The sequence below is a fragment of the Rhinolophus ferrumequinum genome, chromosome 5 (assembly GCF_004115265.2).
Source record: "Rhinolophus ferrumequinum isolate MPI-CBG mRhiFer1 chromosome 5, mRhiFer1_v1.p, whole genome shotgun sequence".
Lineage (NCBI taxonomy): Eukaryota > Metazoa > Chordata > Mammalia > Chiroptera > Rhinolophidae > Rhinolophus > Rhinolophus ferrumequinum.
In genome coordinates, this window is record NC_046288.1 from 86,314,357 (window position 1) to 86,338,465 (window position 24,109).

General features: G+C 49.7%; 2 protein-coding genes across 9 annotated transcripts in view; both read right to left on the reverse strand.

Moving 5' to 3' along the window:
• HTT (huntingtin) overlaps positions 1-8,287 on the reverse strand; it is a 118,966-nt gene extending 110,679 nt beyond the window's left edge. Inside the window, exon 1 of one of the 2 annotated variants that reach the window (XM_033106781.1) lies at positions 7,941-8,143. In XM_033106781.1, coding sequence (XP_032962672.1) covers positions 7,941-8,143 — 203 coding nt within the window. Of the gene's footprint in view, positions 1-7,940 lie in introns of both variants that reach the window. The other variant, XM_033106782.1, reaches the window with a different exon arrangement.
• A 6,722-nt stretch (positions 8,288-15,009) lies between these two features.
• Positions 15,010-24,109, reverse strand: part of GRK4 (G protein-coupled receptor kinase 4) — a 59,906-nt gene continuing 50,806 nt past the window's right edge. The window contains exons 10-15 of one of the 7 annotated variants that reach the window (XM_033105783.1): positions 23,892-23,981; positions 22,602-22,810; positions 21,340-21,477; positions 19,087-19,224; positions 18,565-18,702; positions 15,012-17,474 (exon numbers count right to left, since the gene is read on the reverse strand). In XM_033105783.1, the coding sequence (XP_032961674.1) occupies positions 17,373-17,474; positions 18,565-18,702; positions 19,087-19,224; positions 21,340-21,477; positions 22,602-22,810; positions 23,892-23,981 (815 nt within the window). In that variant the 3' untranslated portion in view covers positions 15,012-17,372. The other 6 variants (XM_033105781.1, XM_033105784.1, XM_033105782.1 and 3 more) reach the window with 6 other exon arrangements.

The window sequence follows — 24,109 nt, forward strand, 5'->3', positions numbered from 1 at the left end:
GAGAGAAGAAACTGGGAGTGACTGCTAAGGGGGACGGGCTTTTTTTGGGGTGATGAAATGTTCTGGAAACCAGAAAGTGGTGATGGTTGCAGAACCCTGTGAATATACCAAAAACCACTAAACTGTACACTTTCAAATGGTAAATTTTATAATATATGAATCCTAATCTCAATTTTTCAAAAATCTGTAAATCTGGTTAGCTCTTCCTCCAGAGATCCAGGATCTGACGATGTCTCCCCACCACCTCCGGCAGCTTTCCTTTGTGCTCCCTGTTCAGCAGCGCGGTATTTATTTGAAGTGCAGTTTTTACTGAGGTACATGTAGAAGTGTCCACTTTACCCAGTTTCCCACAATGCAACATTTTGCAAAACTATAGTATTGACAGTGATACGATCCGCTGATCTCAGATTTCCAGTTTTACTTTTATTCATCTGCGTGTGCATTTAGTTCTACACACTTGTACCCGATGTGCAAATCTGTATGCCCACCATGGTCAAGACACAGAACGCTCCCAGCAGCACAGGCGGCAGGGTACCCTTTTAGAACCTCACCTACCGCCGCCCCTAACCTTGGCAGCCACTCACCTACAGTCTTCTCTCAGCAAACTGGCATTACGTAAACATTGTGTCAACAGGTCACAGTGTGGCACCTCTAGGGACCAGCTGTTTGCTTGAGTGTAATCTCCTCAAAATTCATCTAAGCAGTATCAGAAGTTCACTCTTTCTTGCTGAATAGTTAGTTCAACCATTCATTCAGCCGTTGAAGGACATCTAAGTTGGTTCTACTTTCTGCCTTTTATGAATAAAGCTGCAGACACTTATGTCCGGGTGTTTGTGTGAACATAAGTCTTCATTTCTCTGGGACAGAAACCCATGAGTGCCACCGCCAGGTCATACAGGAACAGTATGTTCAGTGCTACACGATGCTGCCAGGCTGTTTCCCAGTCGCTGGGCCATCTTACAGTCACACCGGCAATGATGAAGTGACCCAGTTTCATTTGGTGTTGCCAAAGTGATCCTTTAGAAATATAAACACATAGCACGCAGGACGCATCCGGTCAGAGTACAGCCGGAAGTCGTTAGGCCGGTGCACAAGCCCACGTGGCCGACCCTCATCTCTAACCGCGCAGTCCTCTAACCTCGTCTCCTCTGTCTGCCCTTCATTTCGCTTCAGCCATCGGGCCCCTGGCTAATCCATGAATGTGCAACGCACGGCTACTTCTGCCCCCTCCACCTGGACCTCTCTTTTTCCAGGTGCCCACGTGGCCTGCTCCCTCCATTCTAACTGGGGTCACCTTGTCAGCGTACCACACACCCTAAAGAAAACTGCGAGGCCTCTCCCCGTATGCTATCTTGTTTTTCCCCATAGTGTTTATTACCATTGGTCCTGTGCACTGCTGTATCCCAGGGCCCAGGACAGGGCCTGGGAATGACGGGTCTTTGGGGATGCGTCCGCGTCACCGAGTCCAAACCTCCTGAAGTCCCCATTCCAGGGGCGGGGAGCTCTTATGCCCACCGCAGCTCACCCTCAGTGTTACAATCTACTTTGCAGCTACATAAATGTTCAATGGCCCTAGGACAGAAGTTATGTTGCCTCCGCTACATGGGGACATATGAGGACAGACCCTTAGGTTCGCGAACTCATCCCAGAAAAAATGCTCCATGTCTCATTGCTGAATATCACTACGGTCACCTTTGCCTTCAAAGACATAGCTCCCCTTGGGAAGCTATGCACTGATGCCAGCACCTAGTCCACCCTTCAAAGCAATTTTGGAACTCTTTTTCTGGAATGGCCATCAGAGCTGTCGTTGTATTACCCTTGGTGACCTGAATGTCATCAAAATGACTTCCTTTCGGTATTTCCTTTATCTTTGGGTAAAGAAAGAAGTCACTGGGGGCCAGATCAGGTGAGTAGGGAGGGTGTTCCAATACAGTTATTTGTTTACTGGCTAAAAACTCCCTCACAGACAGTGCCCTGTGATCTGGTGCATTGTCGTGATGCAAGAGCCTGAATGGTTGGCGAAAAGTTCAGGTTGTCTGACTTTTTCACGCAGCCTTTTCAGCTCTTCCCAATAGTAAACTTGGTTAACTGTTTGTCCAGTTGGTACAAATTCATAATAATCCCTCTGATATCAAAGAAGGTTAGCGACATCGGTGCAACAAGTTCGTGAACTTAATTGTCAGACCCCCTCCCGAACGCTGGCAGCACTATTAACAGAGGCGGCCAGGGCGCGTCCAGGACTGCTCCTCAAGCGTTAACATGCACGCAGCTTGCTGGCAGAACCTGTTAAGTGCAGACTGAGGAGGTCTGAGGCCAGGCAGAGGCTCTGCCCTTCTCAGAAGCTCCGTGTGGCAGGAAGTGCTGGCCCTGAGGGCAGCAGGCTCGGCTGCATTCTTGTCTCCCACGACAAGATTCCATTTAACACAATGTTAAACAGTCAGTGTCTTACGCTGTTATTTTTCCAGGCCACCTGAACACCAGGACAATGTGTGACCTTGGCCCTGACATCTCCAAAAGTCCTCTTTTAAAACTAAATGCTATACTATTGTATAGCAATTAGCAACAATCAACAGGCACACCTCCTCTTATTGCACTTCCCGGATGTTGCGTTTTTTACAAACTGAAGGCCAGACCTGCCACCACAAAAAGACAACGCCTCGCTTGTATGGTGTGGTCTGGAACAGAAGGAGCAGCGTCTCCATGTACCGCTATGGCACAATGTCGAAGTGGGCAGACAGAGTCTGAGCTCAGTCGTGCAAACAACACGAGGACCATTTCATGCTTGTATCTGCATTACAAAAATCAGGGAAGAAGACAGAAGACTTCATAATGTTATTTTCAGGGAACGAGACTAGGACTGGGAGAAGGGCTCTGTTCTTCATCTTCTGTGTCGTTTGAAGATGTTTTTATGATGGACCTGTGTAACTTTTACAACTTTTTTAACTATTAATGAAAAGCAACTGAAAAAGAACTGCTTCCCACACGTGGTCCCTATCGTACTTAATCCAGGGCCGAGCAACCGACAGCCTGCCTGTTTTGGGCCAGTCTATGAGCTAAGAAATGTTTTTACATTTTTAAATGGCTGACACCCCACTTTCCCAAAAAATAAAAACAAAAAACAAAGAATAATTATTTCATGACATGTAAAAATTATATGACATTCCAATTTCAAAGTCATTAATAAAATTGCATTGGAACACAGCCACACTCATTCAGTTACATACTGCCTCTGGCTGCTTTTATTCTACAATGGCAGAGCTGAGTCGCTACAACAGACATGCTCACAAAACCTGAAATATTTACTATCTGACAGTTTACAGAAAAAGTAGGCCACGTTCATGGATCGGAGGCCTTCATGTTGTTAAGACACCAATACTCCCCAAATTGATCTACAGATTCAGTGCAATCCCCACCAGAATTCTAGTTGGCTTCTTTGTAAAAACTGACAATCTCATCTTACAATTCACGTGGAAATGCAAGAGGCCCAGAATAGCCAAAACTATCTTGAAAAAGAACAAAGTTGGAGGACTGCCATTTCACTATTTCAAATTGTGATACAAAGCTACAGTAATCAAGACTGTACCACTAGTAGAGGACAGATGTATAGACCAATGGAACAGAATTGAGAGTCCAGAAATAAATCCATACATTTATGGGCTATTAGTTCGCAACAAGGGTGCCAGGACAACTCCATGGGGGAAGAATAGTTTTTGCAATAAATTGTGCTGGGATAAGTGGATTTCCACATGAAAAGAATGAAGCTGGACCCTTACCTTACACCTTATGTAAAAATTAACCCAAGATGGATCAGACCTAAATATAAGGCATAAAACTCCAAAATTCTTATAAGATACAGAAATAATAAACCTCTGTGACCTTGAACCAGGCAACAATTTCTTAAATATAACACCTGAAGCACAGCAACCAAAGACACAACAGAAAACTGGACTTCATCGAAAATAACTTCATATTGTTAAACACTTTTTATTAACTTTTTAATATAACTTTTCTGCTTCAAAGGACACTATTAAGAAAGTAAAGAGAAAACCCACAGAAAGGAAGAACGTTTTTACAAATCATACATCTGATAAGGGTCTAGTATCAAGAATACATAAAGAACTATTACAATTTAACAATAAAAAGACAAATAACCCAACTAAACAATGGGTAAGAATGAGGACGAGGACTTCAAACTAAGTGTTAAGACCTGGGTCCCTAGTCTTACTGCTGAACTTCCGCAAACAGACAAGTTCTTGTCTTGTAATAAGCTCCTATGGTACCTGTCTGAGCTACTGCAGCAGGACTTGTGGTTCGCAGCTGAATACGGCCCTACCTGATAACACCAGCTCGAAGGAGACGCTGTGGGGCTTAGCAGGCAGAGATGGACAGGTCCTGCTGGTTCTACCTTCCACATTCAGTCACTTCTCAGTCACCTCACCACTGCCAACATCCTGACAGCACCCACTATCACCTCTCACCTGACACTGGGATAGCTTCCTAACTGGTTTCCTGCTGTTGCCCACGCTCCCCTTCCCTCTGTGCGCAGCCATCCTGCTACTCCCATGACCTGACCAAACTCTCCAATGCCTTCCTATGTCACTTAGAACAAAGGCCGATCAATGTCTTTATCCTACAAGGATCCAGTGTGGTCCTGCCTCACCTCCTACCAAGTCTCCCTCTCACTAATTCTACCAGCCATACTGACCTCCTTGCTATGCCTCAGACAGGGGGGCTATGAACCTGCCTCCCGCCTGGAATGCCCCTCCTCCACACCCTCATGGCTATATCCTGGGCTCACTTCAGGTGCTCACCCCAAAGCCACCATCTCAGCAGATCTTCCTGGGCCCTATCTAGAATGGCAACACCTTATTATCCCAGGCATTTCCTAGTTCCCTTCCCTCCTCCGCTGCTCCTCCTTCATTTGTCACTATCTAGCACACTGTATGTTTTACTGATCTAACTTGTTTATTGTCTACATCCCTCACTAAAATGAAGCTTTATCTGTTCCCTGCTGTAGCCCTGCACCTATCAGAACAGTGCCTGGCACACATTAGATGTCAGTAAATACTTACTGATGAGTGAATAATTAAAGTCAAGGGAAAACTGGCGGGAATCTGAATGAGAAAGTGCCAAAGGCAAATGTCAACTGCTTCATAATTGCAGTCGAGGACTCTCCCACGCTTTGGCACTCCCTGCACGGCAGGCCCACCCAGGACCCCTGCATCCTATATGCTGAGTCAGAGAACAGGCACTCAGATACTTCAGCTGAAGCCCACCCATGGCTGTGACACTAAAGTTCCACACCACAGACAGCAAGAGCCATAAAAATAGAACAGGTACTTTCTCAATTGCTTTTGGCCAAACTTACTGTGGGGAATGGATTTTTCAGCTGAAGCATCTGAATGCCAAGATTCAAATTGTAAGCAGTGAGTTGTTTACTCAAAATTTACGAATACCTGCTTTCTCAATAGCAAAGTACATAAAATATATTTATGCATTTTATTTAAAATAACTATAATCAAGGGCCGGACCAGTAGCTCAGGCGGTTAGAGCTCCATGCTCCTAACTCCGAAGGCTGCTGGTTCAATTCCCACATGGGCCAGTGGACTCTCAACCACAAGGTTGCCAGTTCAATTCCTCCAATCCCGCAAGGGATGGTAGGCAGCGCCCCCTGCAACTAAGATTGAACAGGGCACCTTGAGCTGAGCTGCTGCAGAGCTCCCGGATGGCTCAGTTGGTTGGAGCGCGTCCTCTCAACCACAAGTTTGCCGGTTCGACTCCTGCAAGGGATGGTGGGCTGCGGCCCCTGCAACTAGCAATGGCAACTGGACCTGGAGCTGAGCTGTACCCTCCACAACTAAGACTGAAAGGACAACAACTTGACGTGGGGAAAAAAAAAAAAAAAAGTCCTGGAAGTACACACTGTTCCCCAATAAAGTCCTGTTCAAAAAAAAAAAAACTATAATCAAGCCTAAAGCAACTGACTTCAGAGCATGCTAAGAACCTTTCAAAGCTACTCTTCTGAAATACTTTTGCTTTTAAGTAATTTAAAATCTATCTTCATATATGCATAGATTATATCTGGAAGGATTCACAAGAAGGAAGTAAAACCGTGCTTGCCTCCGGGGACGGAATTAGGCCCTCAGGAGAAAGGAGTGGGAGAGAGAATTTTAATTTTTACCTTTTGGAATGTATTACTTATGCAAAAATAATAGATAAAATTATTCAAATAAGTCAATCATACTTTCCTGAAAGTAATGAAACAAAATCTACTTTTGTCAAGTCGGCTTTACAAGGAAACCTCTGTATACCCATATTTTGAAGATAAGCAAATTCAGGTTCTGACAAGTCAGCATAAGAAACAGAGGCAGGTTTTTAGATTGACGGAGTGGAGGAGTCACCAGGTGGCAGTAAACCTTGCAGAGACCCCCTTAGTGTTTCCCTTGTTTACACACGTGGAAACGTCTGTGACATTCACTTCCTGGAGAGACATTACATACAATAAGTCTCGAATGGGTTATGATTACAAATTACTTGCTCTAGAGATAAAGTCAAATTGTTTAAAAAAAATTTTTTCTCTCTAAATATGCAAACAGGTTTTTCACATCTTAGAAGGAAAAATAATTTATTTCTTCTAAATTTTATTCTAACAGATAAGCCACCATTACTCCCCAAGTCCTCATTTTCCAATTAAACTATTAGGACACAGCAAGAATTATGTCAGAAACATAAAGAACAAGAAAACATTACTAAGAGTGAATCAGCCTTAAAAGAGCAAGCTCCTTAAAGGGGCTGCTTCTTGGAAAGTGTCCCCATTAAATACCATCTTACACATCTTCAGATCAGAAGTCTAATGCCCCGAGCTGAGACAGGCCTGAACTGCAGCAAAGCACCCCCTAAACTCTGCTCAACACACAGCACAGGAAGACTTCAGGGAACAATACTTGGGTTCTGTTAGAGGGTGCCATTAGTGGTCTCCCTTTTCCTGTTTCAAAAACTGTCCCGGGCACAAGCAACAGAGATCCCTATTATGAAAGCAGTATCAGGATGCCGGCAATGAAGGGAACAGGAGACGTCCGTGGGGTGCGCTGACACCCACGCTCTGTCCAGCAGGCTGGACGACACCACCAGTAAAACGCACATCAGTCACCGCGCCCCACGATGAACTTCTCTCCCTCAGCAGTGTGTCGTTTTTATTTCCAAGTGAAAACAGGCCGTAAACTTCAGTCAACTCTTAATACTTAAGTCAATTCTATTACTTCTCACTCGTTAGCAATCATAACCATCTACGTATGGTCACCACTTACTTGGCAACCACAACTCGGTCAAATGCGTGCAGACCAAACTTGAGCTTGGACAAGCAGGCCTCTTACTGATGCTTAAAATCCTGTGATTACCACTGCGATTCCCGGACTAAGGGGAATGTCTCGAGAATGTGGCAGTACAGCCTTAAGTCACACAAGCTGTCTCAAGGGCCCCTGGCAAAAAGAATCTCCCACAGACGGCGCCGCACTGGCCCGCCCTCCCAGTCTAGGGCATGACGTCATGCACTGTGCCCACAGCGCTCCAGCTCCCAGCTCCCCGCGCAGCGCCCTGCGCCCCCAGCCCTGCTCCCTCTCAGACTAGGAGAGGGAGCGGAAGTGGCCCGGGGGAGCCAGATGCGACGCGCTCAGGGCGCCGCCAAGTTCTGCTACCCACGCAGCCCGGCCCTTTGCAATACAGAGCAGTAAGTTCCCCCCTAACTTGGCACGCTGAAAAACAACCGTGGCCGCCTCGGCGCCTTCTGGAGAGGCTGTGCCTGCACGCGCGAAGGCACTGAGGCCCACGCGAGATGCCGGGACGAGATGCCGCGGCAGGCAAGGCAGTGGAGCCGTGCGCGGGGTGGCCCCGTCGCCGCGGGGCCCGGGGTGCAGGGGGAGATGCAGCGGGCCCGCACTCACGGTCGGTGCAGCGGCTCCTCGGCCACGGCCGGGCCGGGCGGCAGTGTGGGAGGAGGTGGCTGAGGCTGAGGCGGCGGCGGCGGGTGAGCCTGCGGCGGCGGCTGAGGAGGCTGAGGCGGCGGCGGCGGCGGGGGCTGCTGCTGCTGCTGCTGGAAGGACTTGAGGGACTCAAAGGCCTTCATCAGCTTTTCCAGGGTCGCCATGGCGGCAACCCGCTCCGCGGAGACCGCCCCCGAAGCCCAAGGGCCGGCTCGCGGCGCCGCTCAGCAGCGCGGCAATGAATGGGGTTCGGGGCCGCAGGCTGTAGAAGAACCGAAACGCCCGGCCATCTTGAACCCTTCCCAGCAGCCCCCGCGGCCCTGCGTCCTGCGGCGTTCCGCCTGCGGGGCGGGGCCAGACCGGGCCGCCGGGATTGACAGCCCAGGCGGCGGCCTCTGCCAATGACCAAACGAAGTGCTAGCCCGCCCTCCCTCGAGCCCACTAGATCACCTCCCAGAGCTGACGCAGCCACTGAGATAATCGCGCCCCTCCCCTGCGAGGGCGCGGTACACGGAGGGGCGGGGCGCGGCAGTGTGGGCGGGACCTGGCGCTGAGGGGCGAGTCACTACAGAGGGCGGGACTGGGGCGGCACGCGGTGTGTGGCGATGAGGGGCGTGGCGTGGCGGTGATGGGCGGGGTACAGTGCTGAGGACAGGACCTGGCCGTGAGGGGCGGGGCACGGAGGTGGGAGGCGGGGCGGGGCGCTATGAGGGCGGGACGTGGCGGTGGGGGGCGGGGCACGGCATTGAGTGGCGGGAAGGGGAGGGGATACCGGTCACGCCCCGCTCATCCTGGCAGGAGCTCCGCCTGGGCTTGGGCGAGAGACACCAGGGGGCGCCCCTGCCCACCCGTGGCCGGGACTGAGGGGCGGGTCGCCGGACTGCTCTGACGTGAGTAGTCGGGGCTCTTTCTGTGAGGAGCACGGAGAAGTGAGTGCGTCCTTCGCAGAGCTGGGGTCGGGTAGGTCGGCGGAGACCTGCAGGAATGGTCTCGGCGGGAGGAGAGCCTGGGTGTGGCCCCCAGAGAGGAGAGGGAACCCCTGGGGGTCGGCAGCCAGCCGGCAGGCGCCTCCCAGAGTCTGCAGCCTGAGGGCAGGGGAGAAGAGGCTTAGCACGGTCAGGTCAGTGTCTGCTGCCCACAGAGACGATGGCTGTGCAGCGGGAAGCAGTCCTCCCCACCGCAGGAATGACTGCCCTCCAGCGAAGAGGACCCCTGTCCCACAGGTCTGTGGGCACCTCTGCCTGGGCCGCAGCAGGCTGCACGGAAGGGTCGGTGCTCCAGGGCCTCACCACCTCAAGGGGAGGCAGGTGAGCAACTGGGGGGGGGGGCGGGCAGGGACTGCGCTGGCCTCCGAGAGGGCCGCCTGGGGGAGGCAATGCATGCAGCAGGAGCCCACTCGGAGCAGTGCCCTATCTGTGCCACCAGCCACATCTCCACCCTCTGTCAGAGCGTCCGTTGTCCCAAATGGTCAGGGAACAGGAAACCCACCACCACCACGGGCAGTATTGTCCCCAAGGGCACAGCAACAGCTCTCCTTCAGGGGAACACCACATGCACCACCCTTGAGGTCCCAGTTCCGTGATGTTTGTTAATAAAGGACCTTGTCCGTGTGCCAGGCCACTTACCGAACCGCAGGCTGGACAGGCCAGATGGTGTTGGCCGAGAGCTGTCAGGTGCTGGTAGCCAAGTTCTAAGACAGCCCAGTGGCCCCCTCCTGGTGTTCACGCCCTTCATAGTGCCCTCCCAGAGTGTGGGCTGTCCCCTGGCGGCTTCCTTCTACCCAACAAAAGGAAAGATGGCCCTCCTGGATTAGCTTACAAAAGATGAGGCTTCAGTCTTGCCCGCCCTGGTCCCGTCACTTGGCTTACACGTGGGCACGAAGCACGCTGCCATGTTGGAGGCTGCCACTAGCCAAGTCAGTGAGAAACGGAGGCTTTCAAACCGACAGCCCACAAAGAGCTGAATCCTGCCAACACATGAGCTTAGGAGCCGGTCTTGCCCGGTAGAGCTTTCAAGTGGAGGCAACTGGTCCTTGATCGTAGGCTTTTGGGAGACTGGGAAGGGAAGGACCCAGCTAGGCTGTGGCAGATGCCTGCCCCACGGCCCCTGTGAGATTCTGTGGGTAGTTAAGCCACAGTGATTGGTCACACAGCAACAGGTAAGTGTATTAGTTTGCTAGGGCTGCTATAACAAGGTACCACACACTGCAGGCTCAACAGCAGAAACTCATCTTCTCCCGGCCCTGGAGGCTGGAAGTCCCCAAGATCAAGGTGTGGGCAGGGCAGTTTCTCCTGAGGCCGCTCTCCTAGGCTTCTACGTGGCCGTCTCCCTCCCTGTGTCTTCACATGCTCTTCCTGTTTGTGTCCTAATCCCTTCTTCTTATAAGGACAGCAGTCATACGGGGTTAGACCACACTAACGACCTCATTAAAGGGCCTCTGTCCAAATACAATCACATTCTGAAGTGCTAGGGGTGAGCACTCAACATGAAGGTTGAGGGGACATATTGGAACCCGTAACAAGTAGTAGTGTCGCCGCCTGATAGCCACTCTGGCCGCCTTCTTCAGTAACAGGACCTCAGTTCTTATCTGGGCACTTTTCCACTTAGTTAAAATGCTCCATTTCCCACCTTTGAGCTGGCTGTAGCCACATGATTAAATGAGTTCTAGCCAACGAGATGGAAGCAGATGTGTCCTAAGAAGGGGTTCACCTGTTCTTCCTGCTGCCTGGAATGCGGCTGTGTTGGGTGGTGCTTAAGCAGTCATTCTGGCTCATGAGGCTGAAAAGCCACATCCTGGGATGGTGGAGCTGGAAGGAGCCAGGGCCCAGAGGACGGGGTGGGGACGCCAGCCAGCCTGCCCACCTCATGAAAATCTGTGAGAGTGAAATGTAAGTCTATTTTGTATAAGCCACTGTTACGTGGGATTGTCCCGTTTATATGCTCCTAAACCACCTTCTGACCAGTCCAGATAGATTATGGGTCACCAAAGCCTTATATGGCCACCGACATGGCTTCTTCTGCCACAGCAGAAAGAATCATCTGCCTGGAACTTATTGTAATCCTGAGAAGAAATCTTATAGAAAGGGACTGTCAAGAAGCAGATTTTTTTAAGTTCAGAGAAAAGCTTGGCACAGTCCAAAGCAGATAAACTATGCTAGGTGGACAACTTGGCACCGGGTCTCCACAGACTTAAAACTGGGCACAGTCCCTGAATAGCAGACACTTCCAGTGCGTTATTCTAGGAAAACAATCGTGTGTGTGAGAATGGTCACTACTTACAGCAACATTTAGGACCAAAAAACTGGAAACATAAATGCTGGGCAGGAGGAGATTGGCGATATGAATCCAGATAAATCTGTGACAGAAAACTGGACAGCCATTCAAATCCTATTTTAGAAGAGCACTTGTGACCCAAGAAAAGGTTTACCATGCTTTAGCAGATTATACTACTACATATGGCATGATCTTCTCTTTCTTAAAGAAAAACAGTACACACATACATAGATGAGAGCTGCTCACCAAATTCGTAATACTGACTCTCTGTGCAGGGTTCTTATATCTTGTGTGCTTGTCTGTAGTTTTCAGCTTTTCAGCAGTAAATGTGTATATTCAGGGGAAAAACACATAAAAGCATAGGTTTGGGTGGAGAACTGAAAATGAAAGCCTAGCAACACACGTGGGACGCATGCTGCCCAGGAGAAAAGGCAGATATTTAAAGCAGCCATGACAGGTGGCGTGCCCTCCAGCTGGGGGGCTGGCACGCACCCTGAACCCAAGACCAGGTGAGGGGGGGTCTGTGCAGGGCAAGGCCTGGGCCCAAGAAAGAAGGAAACGTGAAGGAGAGCCAAGAGGGACAAGATGAGTGGACCGGCAGCTCCTGGGGACAGGGTGGTGGTTCCCCCACCCGTCTCCCTGGGGGTCCCTCCCAATTTAGAGGGTATTCTTGCCGTGTATTTATTTCTACATCAAGACATGCACACATTGTAAAAGACACAGACATGATTGTTGCTTTGAACAGTCAATATTTACTTAAATGACTCCCACATTTGCCATTTTTACTCCTCTGCATTCCTGCCTGCACGTCTGATCTTCCATCTGGGATCATTTTCTTCTGCCCAGAAGACACCCTTTAGACTTTCTCTTACAGTGGATCTTCTATTGCCAAAATGTCTGTTTCAGTTTGTCTGAAAATGTCATTATTTTACATTCATTCTTAATGGATCTGGGGTTGGGTCTAGAACTCAAGGTTGGCAGATGACCCGTCAGCAGGTTAAAGATGTGAACACCTCTCTCCTGCCTCTCATTCTTGCTATTGAGAGGTCAGCTGTTGATTTGGTAGCTGCTCCTTTAAAAGTAATGCTTTTTTCCCCCTGGCTGCTTTAAGATTTGCTCTTTGTCTTTGGTTCTCTGAGGTCTCCCTGTCCATGTCTAGGTAAGTAAGGACAGACCTGCTAGTTAACAGGATGACCCTGCGGATCCTGATCAGTGCTCTACCATAGGCTGCTCAGCAGGAAGGGTCCAAAAGGCTGGCTGACAGCAGTTCTGCAAAGTTCTGGATTGCAAGTTCCCCTGGTGAAAGATATCTAGGGCCAGCATGTTCTTTTCACCAGCAAAGCCATTCCCCACAGCCTGAGATCTGCCGTTGCTGCATGATTAGTCCAGTGTCTCTGTTCCCTTCTGATTCCCCTATAAATACACAGAATGTCAGGTCCCTTCTCCTGCGGTGCTACCTATGATGTGACCAGCCAGGTCCCGAGCTGATACAACTTTCCACGGATGACAAGAGCTTGGGGGACAGGTGATTAGACCCTCTGCCTCTTAAGTTTCCCTGTGAACTGCCTTCCATGCCTGCACCACATATTGTCACTCTCCCGGTTTGCTCTTAACACTAGGATTTCCTCTCATTTAATCTGTTTTAAACTAGATGGGTTTGGGATGTGTGGATTGATGATTTTCATATTTGGAGAACCTCCAAGTCATTATTTCAAAATAACTGCTGTTTCGTTTTTTCTCTTCCCACTGCTCCAGATAAATGTGTATCAGGTATTATCTTCCCGTTTTCCACTTTTTGGCTGCTCAGTGCTTTATTCTGGATAGCTCTGTCTGACTTACTTGTTCTCTTTTTAGCTTATTCTATTGTTGGTAAACCTTTGTTTAACTGTTAAGTTCTGGAATTTTGTAGTTTTCAGTACTAGAATTTATACTTCTCTTTCTAAAGTATGCTATGTCATTTTCTATAGTTTCTAGTTTCCTGCCAAAATTTTCGAGCTTTGCAAGTTTTCTCCTTAAACATAAGCGGTTACTAAACAGTCTGTCTCATATATTTCCATTATCTAGAGCCCCTGAGGGTGTTTGTCATGTCTGGAAGCTTCTGCTAATTCTCATTTGCATTGACTCATCTTGTGCCTGGTTATCTTTGCCTGTATACTGGACATTGTACTTGAAAATTACTGTGGAAGTAATTGGAAGCTTAAAGCATTACCTTCCTCCAGGGGAGATTTCCGATTGCAAAGCTAGGCTCCTTGGGACACAAGAAGTCATAGGTCACCTTCATCAAGTTCCAATTCTGAAGTCCTCTGGGCCACCCATATTAGAGAGCTGGTTAATTCCAGGTCACCCTTATTCTCAGGTGGACTGAAGCCCAAAGTGGAGGGTGAACTGCCTGGGGCCCCAGTCTTGGCATGTCATGGATTTGATACCTGTTCCCCTAGCCTCGAAAATAGCTCAGCCTCTCAGCTTAGGACCCCAAACACCCCGACAGCAGGAGCAGCCCAGGTGTTTGGCTCGTCTCTCTGGCTTCCAGCCCTGAAAGTTGTTTACTCTCTGGATGTTTATGTTCGCCTAGCTCATTCTTTTCACCAGGAGGGTAGGTTATGTGCTCTGTAGCCCATCCTTGCTGCACGTGGAAGTTCCTCCTTGAAGTGTTAAACAGGATGCTATTGAAAGTGGTCGTTGGGAGGATAGGAGAAGGTAAACGGATCAACTGTATATGGTGATGGAAGGAGAACTGACTGCGTGGTGAGCACACAATGTGAGCTACAGATGATGGATTACAGAATTGTACACCTGAAACCTAGGTAACTTCAATACCTATTGTCACTCCAATAAATTTAATTTTTTTAAAAGTGGTCATTGTTCTCTTAGTCTTGATTTTAACACAAATGCCTCCAGGGTATACCCTCATCAGGTAAAATGCTGCTGAGCAATACATTTTATCATGCTGAGGAATTTATTGACGATAAAAAATGGGTCAAATTTGGTCAAATGCCTTTATAGCATCTATGAAAATGATCTTTTTTCTTTTGGATTTGTTAACATGACTTACCTGGATTAACATGTTAACATGACGTTCCTGGATTTCCTAATATTGAACCATCCATGCACTATTGAAATAAACCTCCTAGATTATGATGTCAGTTTTTAATGTGTTGTTGGATTCTGTTTGGTAATATTTTATTAAGGGTTTTTGTATTAATATTCATAAGGGATTGGCTTTTTGTAGTTTTTATATAAAGTCTTTATAAGATTTTGGTATCAATTTGTACTTGCCTTATAAAAAGGATTGGATGTTTCCTTCTTTTTCTGTGTTCTGGAATATATACATCTCATTGACATTGTTTGTTCTTCCAGGGTTTGCTGACCTTCCCTGTCAAATAATCTGAGCCAGGTGCTTTCTTGAAGGGTAACTCTCTGATAACAATATTTCTGGGGTGGCCAGATGGCTCAGTTGATTAGAGCGAGCGGGCTCTGAACAGCAGGGTTGCCAGTTCAATTCCCACATGGGCCAGTGAACTGCACCCTCACAATTAGACTGAAGATGAGCTGCTACTGAGTTTCCAGAGGGGCGGCTGGATGGCTCAGTTGGTTAGAGCGTGAGCTCTCAACAACAAGGTTGCGGGTTCAATTCCCACATGAGATGGTGTGCTGCACCCCCTGCAACTAAAGATTGAAAATGGCAACTGGACTTGGAGCTGAGCTGCGCCCTCCACAACTACAACAAAGGACAATGAATTGGAGCTGATGGGCCCTGGAGAAACACGTTGTTCCCCAATATTCCCCAGTAAAAAAATAAACAAAAAAGTAACACAAAACAATGTTTCTTTAGATTTCCTATTTTACCTATAGTTAGTTTTGGTAAATTGTTTTCCTAGAAATGCATTTCATCCAGGTTTTTTGTTTATTTTCATACAGTGTGCAAAGCAATTTTTTTTTTGCAAAGTATTCTTTAATTTCCTCTCTCTGTGATTTTTCTCCCCTCGTAATCTCTTTTGTGCATTCCTGTCTTTTCCCTTTTTTTCTTGACTAGGTTAGACATTTATTTTATTGATTTTTTAACACAGAACAACACTCATATGAGTTATAGTTTTTCTGTTCTATAGCCATTAATTTCTGCTTTTGTTTCATTAATTTCTTCTGCTTTCCTTCAATGTCTTTTCTATCCTTTCTGAGTGAGAGGCTCAATTCATTTCTTTTCAGGTGCTTATTTTTGTCAGGAGAACCAAGAGCCATAGATGTTCTCCTTGAGCACTTGTGTCCGTACATTCAGATACATCGGAACTGTCACCTTTTTGTAGAAGCCCTGCCATTTTGGATCACAGATCCGCCTTGACCCAAGAGAACGTTAGCAGAGGCTGTCAAAGTTCCAGCTGCCAGGGCCTTTCTGTTTTCTAATTGTTATTAATTCATAGGTTTATTTGTAATCAGATGCTCTTAACTATATCTCTTATCAAATTTTTTATTAGGATTTTCTTTGTGACATAGTAGTATATGGTCAATTTTCATGCCTGTTCCATGGGCATTTGAAAAGAAGGTGCATTTTCTATCATCAAAATAGAATGTGTTACCTATACATCAACATAATATAGTACGGGTATCTGTGTATGTACACACATGCATGCACACGCATGCACACACACACCTTACCATGCCCTTTAGGTCTGCTCCATGAGAGGTGGAGTAACTTCTCAGCACTGCTCTATGACAGCTGTACCTGTTACTTGGGGAGTAGTTCTTTCTGACCGTTTTATCTTCTTTGAGAATTGTACCTTTAACATTACATATCCTTTCTGTTTGGCTTATGCTTTCTGGCCCAGATTCCATCTTGTCTGATATTCAGATTGGGACTGCTGCTTTATTTTTGTTTGTACTTTCCTGGAATGCATTTGCAATGGTTAAATTTTAACCTTTCTCACTATGTTTTAGGTGTGTCTTCTGGAAACAGCACAGCTGGGTTTTGCCTTGTGACCCACTGTGATATCTGTCATTTTAATTGGTGAGTTAAGATCATTTGCACATATTGTATGGTATGTTTAGTCTTAGTTGTGTCAACTTATTTTCTCTTACAACTACATATACATACCTCCCCCACGATAGCTCCTTTTCTTTCCATAATGCATTCTGAAATGTCTCTCAAGGGAAAGGGGGAGAAATGTATCCAGTGAGTTGGAACTGGAATTGTAAGTAACAGAGTGGCCACACCCCGGAAGGACCACTGAAAGGCGTGTCGTCGGGGGAGGGTCTGGGGGTGTCCTGGAGCTCTGGCTTTACGCTTGTCCTCAAGCTCTTTCAAAGCAACATTTGTAATGACAGAGAAGGCCTGAGGCACATGTGTAAATGACAGAACACTCCGCATGCTGGACTCCCCGCCCCACTCACCTCTTAGCGCCACCACCCACCCTGCCGCCAGCCCACAACACAGAACTACTTTGTCCCTCAGCTTCCTCTCTTAGAGGCACCTTGGGCCTCCACGAGAATGCTCATCCACAGGCCACGGCCCTCTCTTTTCTCAGGGGCGCAATCAAAATCTGATGAATGAGTTTAAAGCTTGTTCTCGCCTAATCCCCAGGTATGGTCAGCTGTCCCTCTTCTTCAGTCAGCCTAAGCCCAGGCCTCTTCTGGACCTGGTCTTTAACCTTTGGCCCAGTCACCGGGTCACAATGCAAACAACGGGCACCGCACAGTCCCAGAACCACAAGTCGCTGGCAGAGAAGCCCTTGAACACACGCCAGGGTCAGTGAGTAGCACCTGACGGCCAAGCCCTGACCCCAGGCTCCTGCAAACAGGCTCTTTCTGAGGGTAGGTAGGAATGCCTGGACACTTAGCCAGAGCCACGCATGCCAACACGCGTGCCCTCAGGAAGGTGGAATGTCAGCGGACATAAGTGTGCATGCAGACAGACAGCCTTTCTAACCCCACCCCCACCCTGTCCAAAGGCACAGGTGAAGCTCGAGCCCCGCCCCAAGTGTCCACACGTGGGGGACTCTGCACATCACAGCAGTCCTAGTGGCCTTTTCTTCAGCCCAGCTTTAGTGAAAAGACTATTCAGCTATTTAACGCAGGAAAATCTGCAGACTGATGCAGCATGTTTTAAGGTGTGTCACTGTTTATTGCCACTCAGATAGAACGAAGCACCGAGCTTCTACGTGCTTCTGGGCTCTGGCGCTGGTCTGGGCAGGGCAGCTCTTCCTTCTGGCTGGCTCCAGTGCTCATGCAGCCCTGCAACACACGCAGCACCGGGCCGTCAGCCTCCTGCCTGATGCCAGCCGGCCTCACTTTCCTGAAGTGTAAACAACACTGACAACCTTGGGGGCTGTTCACCTGAAGGCACGCAAGACCCTCACTTATTTGCTTTCATTTACTTCAAGGTGTGGAGGAGGCCCGATTCGCACACAGAGAAAATGTCTCAGACTCATTCTCTCCTCTGCACTGCATTTGCAATCCCATTTACCACCCAGAGCGGAGCGCCCCCGGGGCAGTCTGGTGATGGATTGGGCTCTTTCTCGGGGGGCGGGGGGTACACCCTACCAGCTTCAGTTTCCCTGACCGGCTCCACCTCTACAGCCTGGGGTTAAGTGGGAAGCGTTTTCCAGGCAGGACAAGCTCTCCAGGGAGCAGCTGTCTTAACTGGGCCTGACCCCCAGTTCCCAGAGAGGACGCAATCACGGGAAACACACCCTGAAAGATTTTTACCACCTAAGGCTTGTTTTTATACTGAAAAAGGATGGATTAGAATGTTAGTGGACAACCTCTGAATAAGCTTCTCAAGAACAGACAAGATACAAAGCAGGATAATCCCCTAGTCTAAGGAAAAAACTTCGCTTGGGGAACAAAAAAATGTCTGAATTTAATGCTACTGTAAAAAGTCTCTCCAAACCACTCTTGCATTTTCGAGAGAGAAACAGTTTTCCCTGTGAGAGTGGGCCAACGAGAGAACTGCTCTAGAATCAGAAATAGAAAGTAGACATATTGTTTTAGGATTTGTTCTATAAGATACTGATTTCTGAGCCTCGCCTAAAACGCTCCATTGCTTGCAGAAGCATTTGTCTGTGTTGGTAAGCCGTTCTTTCTGGATCAAAACAGTCTCGTACCAACAGCAGACATTACTGTGAGGGTTTTTCTGGCTGGGCTCAAATAGCACCCATGGTTGGCTCTTAAACTATGAAATGTCATATACAAGAGGTCTTGGGGGAAAAAGCTGAAAAAAGAAAAGAAAGCTTTAACTTGATGAAATATTTTTCTTTTAACATGTCACATTAAAAACAAAACAAAACCGCAAACCAAAATAACAAACGTGTTTTACCCTTACCCCTCTTCCAAGAAGTCTATAGAAGAAACCTCGCTTTCGTTTGTGAACTGGTTGCCACGTCTTGTCTTCTACATCTAAGGCCACACTTTCCTCACTTACACTTTCGTTGATGTCCTTGAAACACCCCGATTCGATCATCTGCGTCACAGAAGAGCAGGACGCAGGATCAGTCAGCTACCTCCCGGCCGTGCTTCGTGCTCTGTGTGACTCCCGTGGCTGTCCTCACTCCTACTTCCCCGCTTCCTGACCTTCCTGGGGTAAGTACCATGCCTCCCCTTCCCCTCCCACACACCCCCAGAGGGGAGCCATGGAGCGGGACTCGGGGCCCACAAGCCCCCACGGGAGCCAAGATGTCCACTTCCTGTGAAGGAGCCCAGAGCAGGGCCATGAGCACTTTGATACACAAACATATGTACAACAACTAACGGTATTTTAAAGAGGACACTAGTAGATACATATCTGCATCCTTTTCCTTCTGTCCTAGTAACAAACATAATCCTGCTGTGCTGAGAAGGGCGGTACCTCATTCTGCCAGGGGATGGAGACACACCCCGTGACAAACTGGCTGTAGAAGGTGTCGTCAGCCGGGTCCAGGCAGACTCCTTTCACCGCAGAGAACTGCTCGATGTCCAGGACGTCCTTACAATAAACCGCATGAGGCTGTGCAGGGAGCAAGGAGGCACTGAGCAAGCGTGAGAGCGCGGGGACCGTGGGGACGGCCACTAAGAACAGACGCACGACACGTCTACTGTCCCCGCATCTCGGCTGAACCCCCATCTGAAGCATTTCTGCCCCTTCCCCGCGACACGGCCAGCGTCACAGACCCATGGGCGCCACCAGCTCCCTCATGGCTGTCCACCCACGAACCTCGTGAGGCCCCAGGTTCTGGACGGGGGGCCGGGCTGAAGAAGGTGGGGCAGGGTGCTTTTGTTGGAACCAAGGAGGAGGGAGCCGTCGGCTGACCCCCGCTTCCTTCATGGAAAGCACCTCGTGCAAAGTCTAAGTGAAAACTGACAGGTCCCGCTTCCCCCTCTCCCGTCACAGCTCATCCAGCGGTTGGTCCCCAGCCCACAGAGGCACCGCAGGCGGTCGGCAGACCCCTCCTCTCGGACAAGAGCCAGCTCTGCTGTCCTCGGGTGCGAGGGTGTCCAGTGCGGCTGCCCGGCATGTGGGGTAAAGGACCGAAGTGCAGGCGCCCGCAGCTGGGCCGGGCCCGGGTGACACAGGAGGTACCCTGCAGCTCTGCCAAGTGTCCTACGCACATGCCACAATTTGCACACCACAGTGAGTGTGTGCTCAAAGAGTAATGTTCCCTACCATCCCCTCAGAAACTCTCATTAGTCCTTGAGATACTGTGACAAATTGAAATTGAAATCACCTAAAAATTTTACTTCCTTCAGCAATTCTTCACCTTATAGCTCCTGGCTGCTGTGTGCTTCTAAATGGTACGTGATGACTTCAGAAATGATGGAAGCTACTGATGGGAAAAATAGAGTACGGTTCCCTAGGTCACTGTTGGAACTACTGTGAAAGCAGCTGTCACCACAGATGTGGACATGGAAGCCCTCAGGAGACAGTCCAGGGGAAAGCTGGTGAGCATTGAGCCCCGACCGAAGGCCCAGAACCCCGTATGGCCCGTCCTATGAACGAAAACTGCCTGACACGTTACCAGCAGACTCTGCTGTCACCTGGCCCCACGTTCTTCTGGTTAAATCCAGTAACCACCCAGAACCACCAAGCCTCTGCCCACACTCCTCAGCACTGAGCCCGCCAGCTCTCGTCCTCAGAGAAGACTGTCTCGGGCCTGCCTTCCCTGCCCCTGACCCAAGCAGCCCCCAGAGCCTGGTGGAAAGAAGACTCTGAGACGGAAGGTTCACTGAAGGCCCTGCCTGGGCCGTCCTGGCCTGAATTGTGTTCCATTGCCTATCTGTGGAGCCTGGAGTGAGCTGCGTCGCAGCAGACCTTGCTTCACTCTTCTCCGTGGCCCCAGTACCCAGAGCTGTGTATGGCAGGTCGCAGACATGCAATAAACAGATAACATGTGCACAATTCCAAGGAAGAAGTTCCTACTGCAAGATTCGTGGATGTGAAATAAACCTACGCCCTGACTCGTATAACTACAAAGACTGTAACTGCCCGTCTTCCTTCCGTGCCACCCTGCACAATCCGCTCATCGTCCCAGCTCTATAGTACACCTGTAGCAGATGGTTAAGGCTAGTCTGTTGTTTTCATCCGTTTATGCTTTCACCAACAGGACTGTCGGCCAGTGTCCCACCAGGCACTGACACGTGCCGGGCTGCAGGCCAAGCACCCCTTTGCGCCCCATAGCACTCTCATGAGCAGGCTCAAGTGACCGCTCAGGGTTCTCAGTGTGGAGCCAGGACCTGTGACGCACAGTGGGGAAGCACACTGCAGACTAAAGAAGGGAGCGTGCCAGTACTGACATCAGAAAGGGACACTGGCTGCAGGGACAGCCTCGCAGGGCTCCCCGAGGAGATGGGGGCTGAGGCTGCTGAGGAGACCAGTGACACGGGCTCGGCGGCACCAGCAAGGTCAGCCCACAGCAGACACTAGGCCGGAAGCCAGAGCGCTGCTGGGAAGGCCGGAGCGCAGGCCTGGGAACGGCCAGGGGCTGGAGGCGGCGGCAGCATGGCAGGAGCCGGCCCGGGCCGTGCCGGGAGATGGCGTGTTTGTGTCTGCAGGCTGAGGTCCTGGCCCCCTGGCCCCAGGCCCGGAAGTCCTGGCCCCCCGTCCCGCCGGCCGCACAGCACTCACATCAGGACAGAACGGGGGCTCTAGCATGTTCGCCTCCAGCCTCCTGAAGTTAATGTCTTTGAACACAGGATGTCGCTTTACCCCAGCAGCCCCATCGCCCTGGCAGCCCAGACGCTGCTTGGGGTTCTTGGTGAGAAGCTGTGAAGAAGCAGAGATGGAGTCAGAATGCTCCCAGGACAGAAAAGAAATTCAGCAACTCTCCCCAGTATAACCAAAGAATCGGGGGTGGCCGAGAGCACCTCCATCTAACAGTCGCTCAGATTTCCAAGCACCAGTCCAACATCACACCTCAGATTGTGTGGACTTAGAACACGTGACGCTTCAACAAGGAGGCGACGGGGCCCCTTCCCAGCATGCCTCTCCCTCAGAACCCCGCGAGGAGGCAGAGCTTCCTAAGGTCGGGGGCACGCCTCGCCCTCGCCCACTCCCAGCCTGTCTGACAGTCCATGTGTCTGCCTGTTTCCTGTCCATTCCCACCAGCCCTGCAGAACGAGCGCTGGGCACAGGGCTCCAGTGTGTTTTACTCACTGCTGGGTCCCCAGTGCCTATGACACGGCCTGTCCCATGGGAGACACTCATAAATCCTTACGACGAAAATATATGAAAAAAATGTGCCCAGAAAATCCTAAGTACTGGCTTCCGATAAGTGACAGAAGGCTTCTTTCATTCACTTAGTGTCTGGGCGGCCTTGGGCTGAGTGAATGAAATAAGGGGCACCGGTCCAGCCCCGAAGGCACATGGAGGCAAATCTGACTGAGCCTCGGGGCCTTGTCTGCCTACTGTGACACATCAAAGAAAGAGACGGACACTCAGCAGGTCATGTCAGGGTGCCTATTACGAGGGCAGGCCCTGGCAGCCAGCTAAAGGGAAAAGAAACATGGCCAGAGAGAAAAGTGTCACTGTTTCAAAATCTGTTGGAGATTCGGAAATTGGTCAGTGACACAAGGCTCTGCTGTGTTCTGCGAAGAGACTAGTGACCTTGGCCTTGGCATCTCTCCCACCTCAGCAGCATCCTGTGAGAAAGCCAAGCACGAGCTCTGCTCTGCCTGATTGGAAAGCACTGACACCATTTTCCCAGACAACGTCTGGGACTGTCCCTACTGTCCCTTCTGATTTGAGAGGAAGCCCCACTGACATCAGGAAGCATCCAGAAGTGATCTCTGGGGGCCTCTCCCACGCCAGCCGGGCACAGCGGCCAATAGCATTTCCCAAGCGACAGCATGAGTGACAGTCTTAATCCCCAAGCTGTTGGGTGTACCCACCATCCTACAGATGGACTTGGTGTCCTCCGAAAACTTCCTGGAATACTCCTCAGTGTCCTCCTTCACTCGCTGCTCCACCTGCTCCCGTCTGATTTTCTCTTTGAATTTTCTGAATGGAGAATGTCCCTGAATCATTTCATATATCAGACAGCCGAGTCCCCACCAGTCAGGGCTAAATGTATAGTTTTCATTATTGATCACTTCAGGAGCTACGTAACAAACACAGGAAACTAAAATTAAATCAGGGTTTTAAAATTTCTTGTAATCAATTCCAAATAACAGTAAAAATTTAATGTTTATGACAACATGGATGAACCTTAAAAACACGTGAAGCGAGAGAAGCTGGACACAAAAGGCTGAAGAGTGTATGGTTCTAGTTCTATGAAACAGGCAGAATATACGAGTCCATGGGGACAGGAAATAGATCGAGGGTGCAGGGCGGGGGGTGGGAGGTGAGGAACAGGGGTGACTGTTGGTGGGCGTGGGGTTTTGTTGGGGTGATGAATATGTTCTGAAAGCAGACAGTGGTGGCAGGTGCACAAGTCCGGGAATACACTCAACCCCCTGAATTGTATGTACACTTCAGATTGGTGGGTTTTATGGTACGTGAATTATATTTCAATAAAGCTGACGTTAGAAACTGTGTACTAGTCACAGAACGTGAAATGAATCACCACCTTGTACCGTGGGAAAGGTACGCTGGGGAAGAGCCCACCTCCCGACAGAGCGCTCCCTCCAAACACACAGAGCCACGCCCATGGGCGCCCCACAGGCTTTGGCCACCTATTCCCAGCAGCAGGTGACAGCACAAGCAGTGGGTGTTACTGCAGGACTCTGCAGAGGCCATCAGGGTCCCTCCCTCATGTCGGAGGCCACCCTGGGTCAGGCTGGCACTGCTGGGCCTGGGAACTGCAAGCTTATTCCTCTCGAGCCAACCTAAGGCCAGACATCCTGTTCCCCGAGGCTTCGGAATAACCAGGAACACTATTTTACGAGGGGTCTACAGGGCCAGTGGGCATTGGGTGGCAGCGGCAGAGAGGCCTGCTGCCCTGTCCCGACCTGCCTTCACGGAGCCTCATGGCCTCTATGGGCCCCCCTCCGATCTAGGAGAGGAGGGTGGACGGAGGACCCCTCGGAGGCTGCAAGGTAGGCTGGGTCCAGACTTCAAACACCGCCTGTGCGGCCGGATGTAACTGACCTCCAGTGCGTTCACATTTGAATTTCTGTGTTCTGAGGACTTGGGCATCCCGACAGAGAGCGCAAGGATCGCTGAAGGGGTCTTTTACCTACCCATGTAGCCGACTGTTCCAACTCTTCCTCGAATCGCCCCTCCTTCTGGGATCTCCATGGCTAAACCAAGATCTGAAATCCGGATGTGTCCTGTGTGTGTTCAAATACATTACACAAATCACAGGGGGGCGTGCCGACACTTGAACAACAATACAAAGTGGGGAAAAACATCAAAGAAACATGGATGGTAATTTCAGCAATCTACACTCGAAAACACT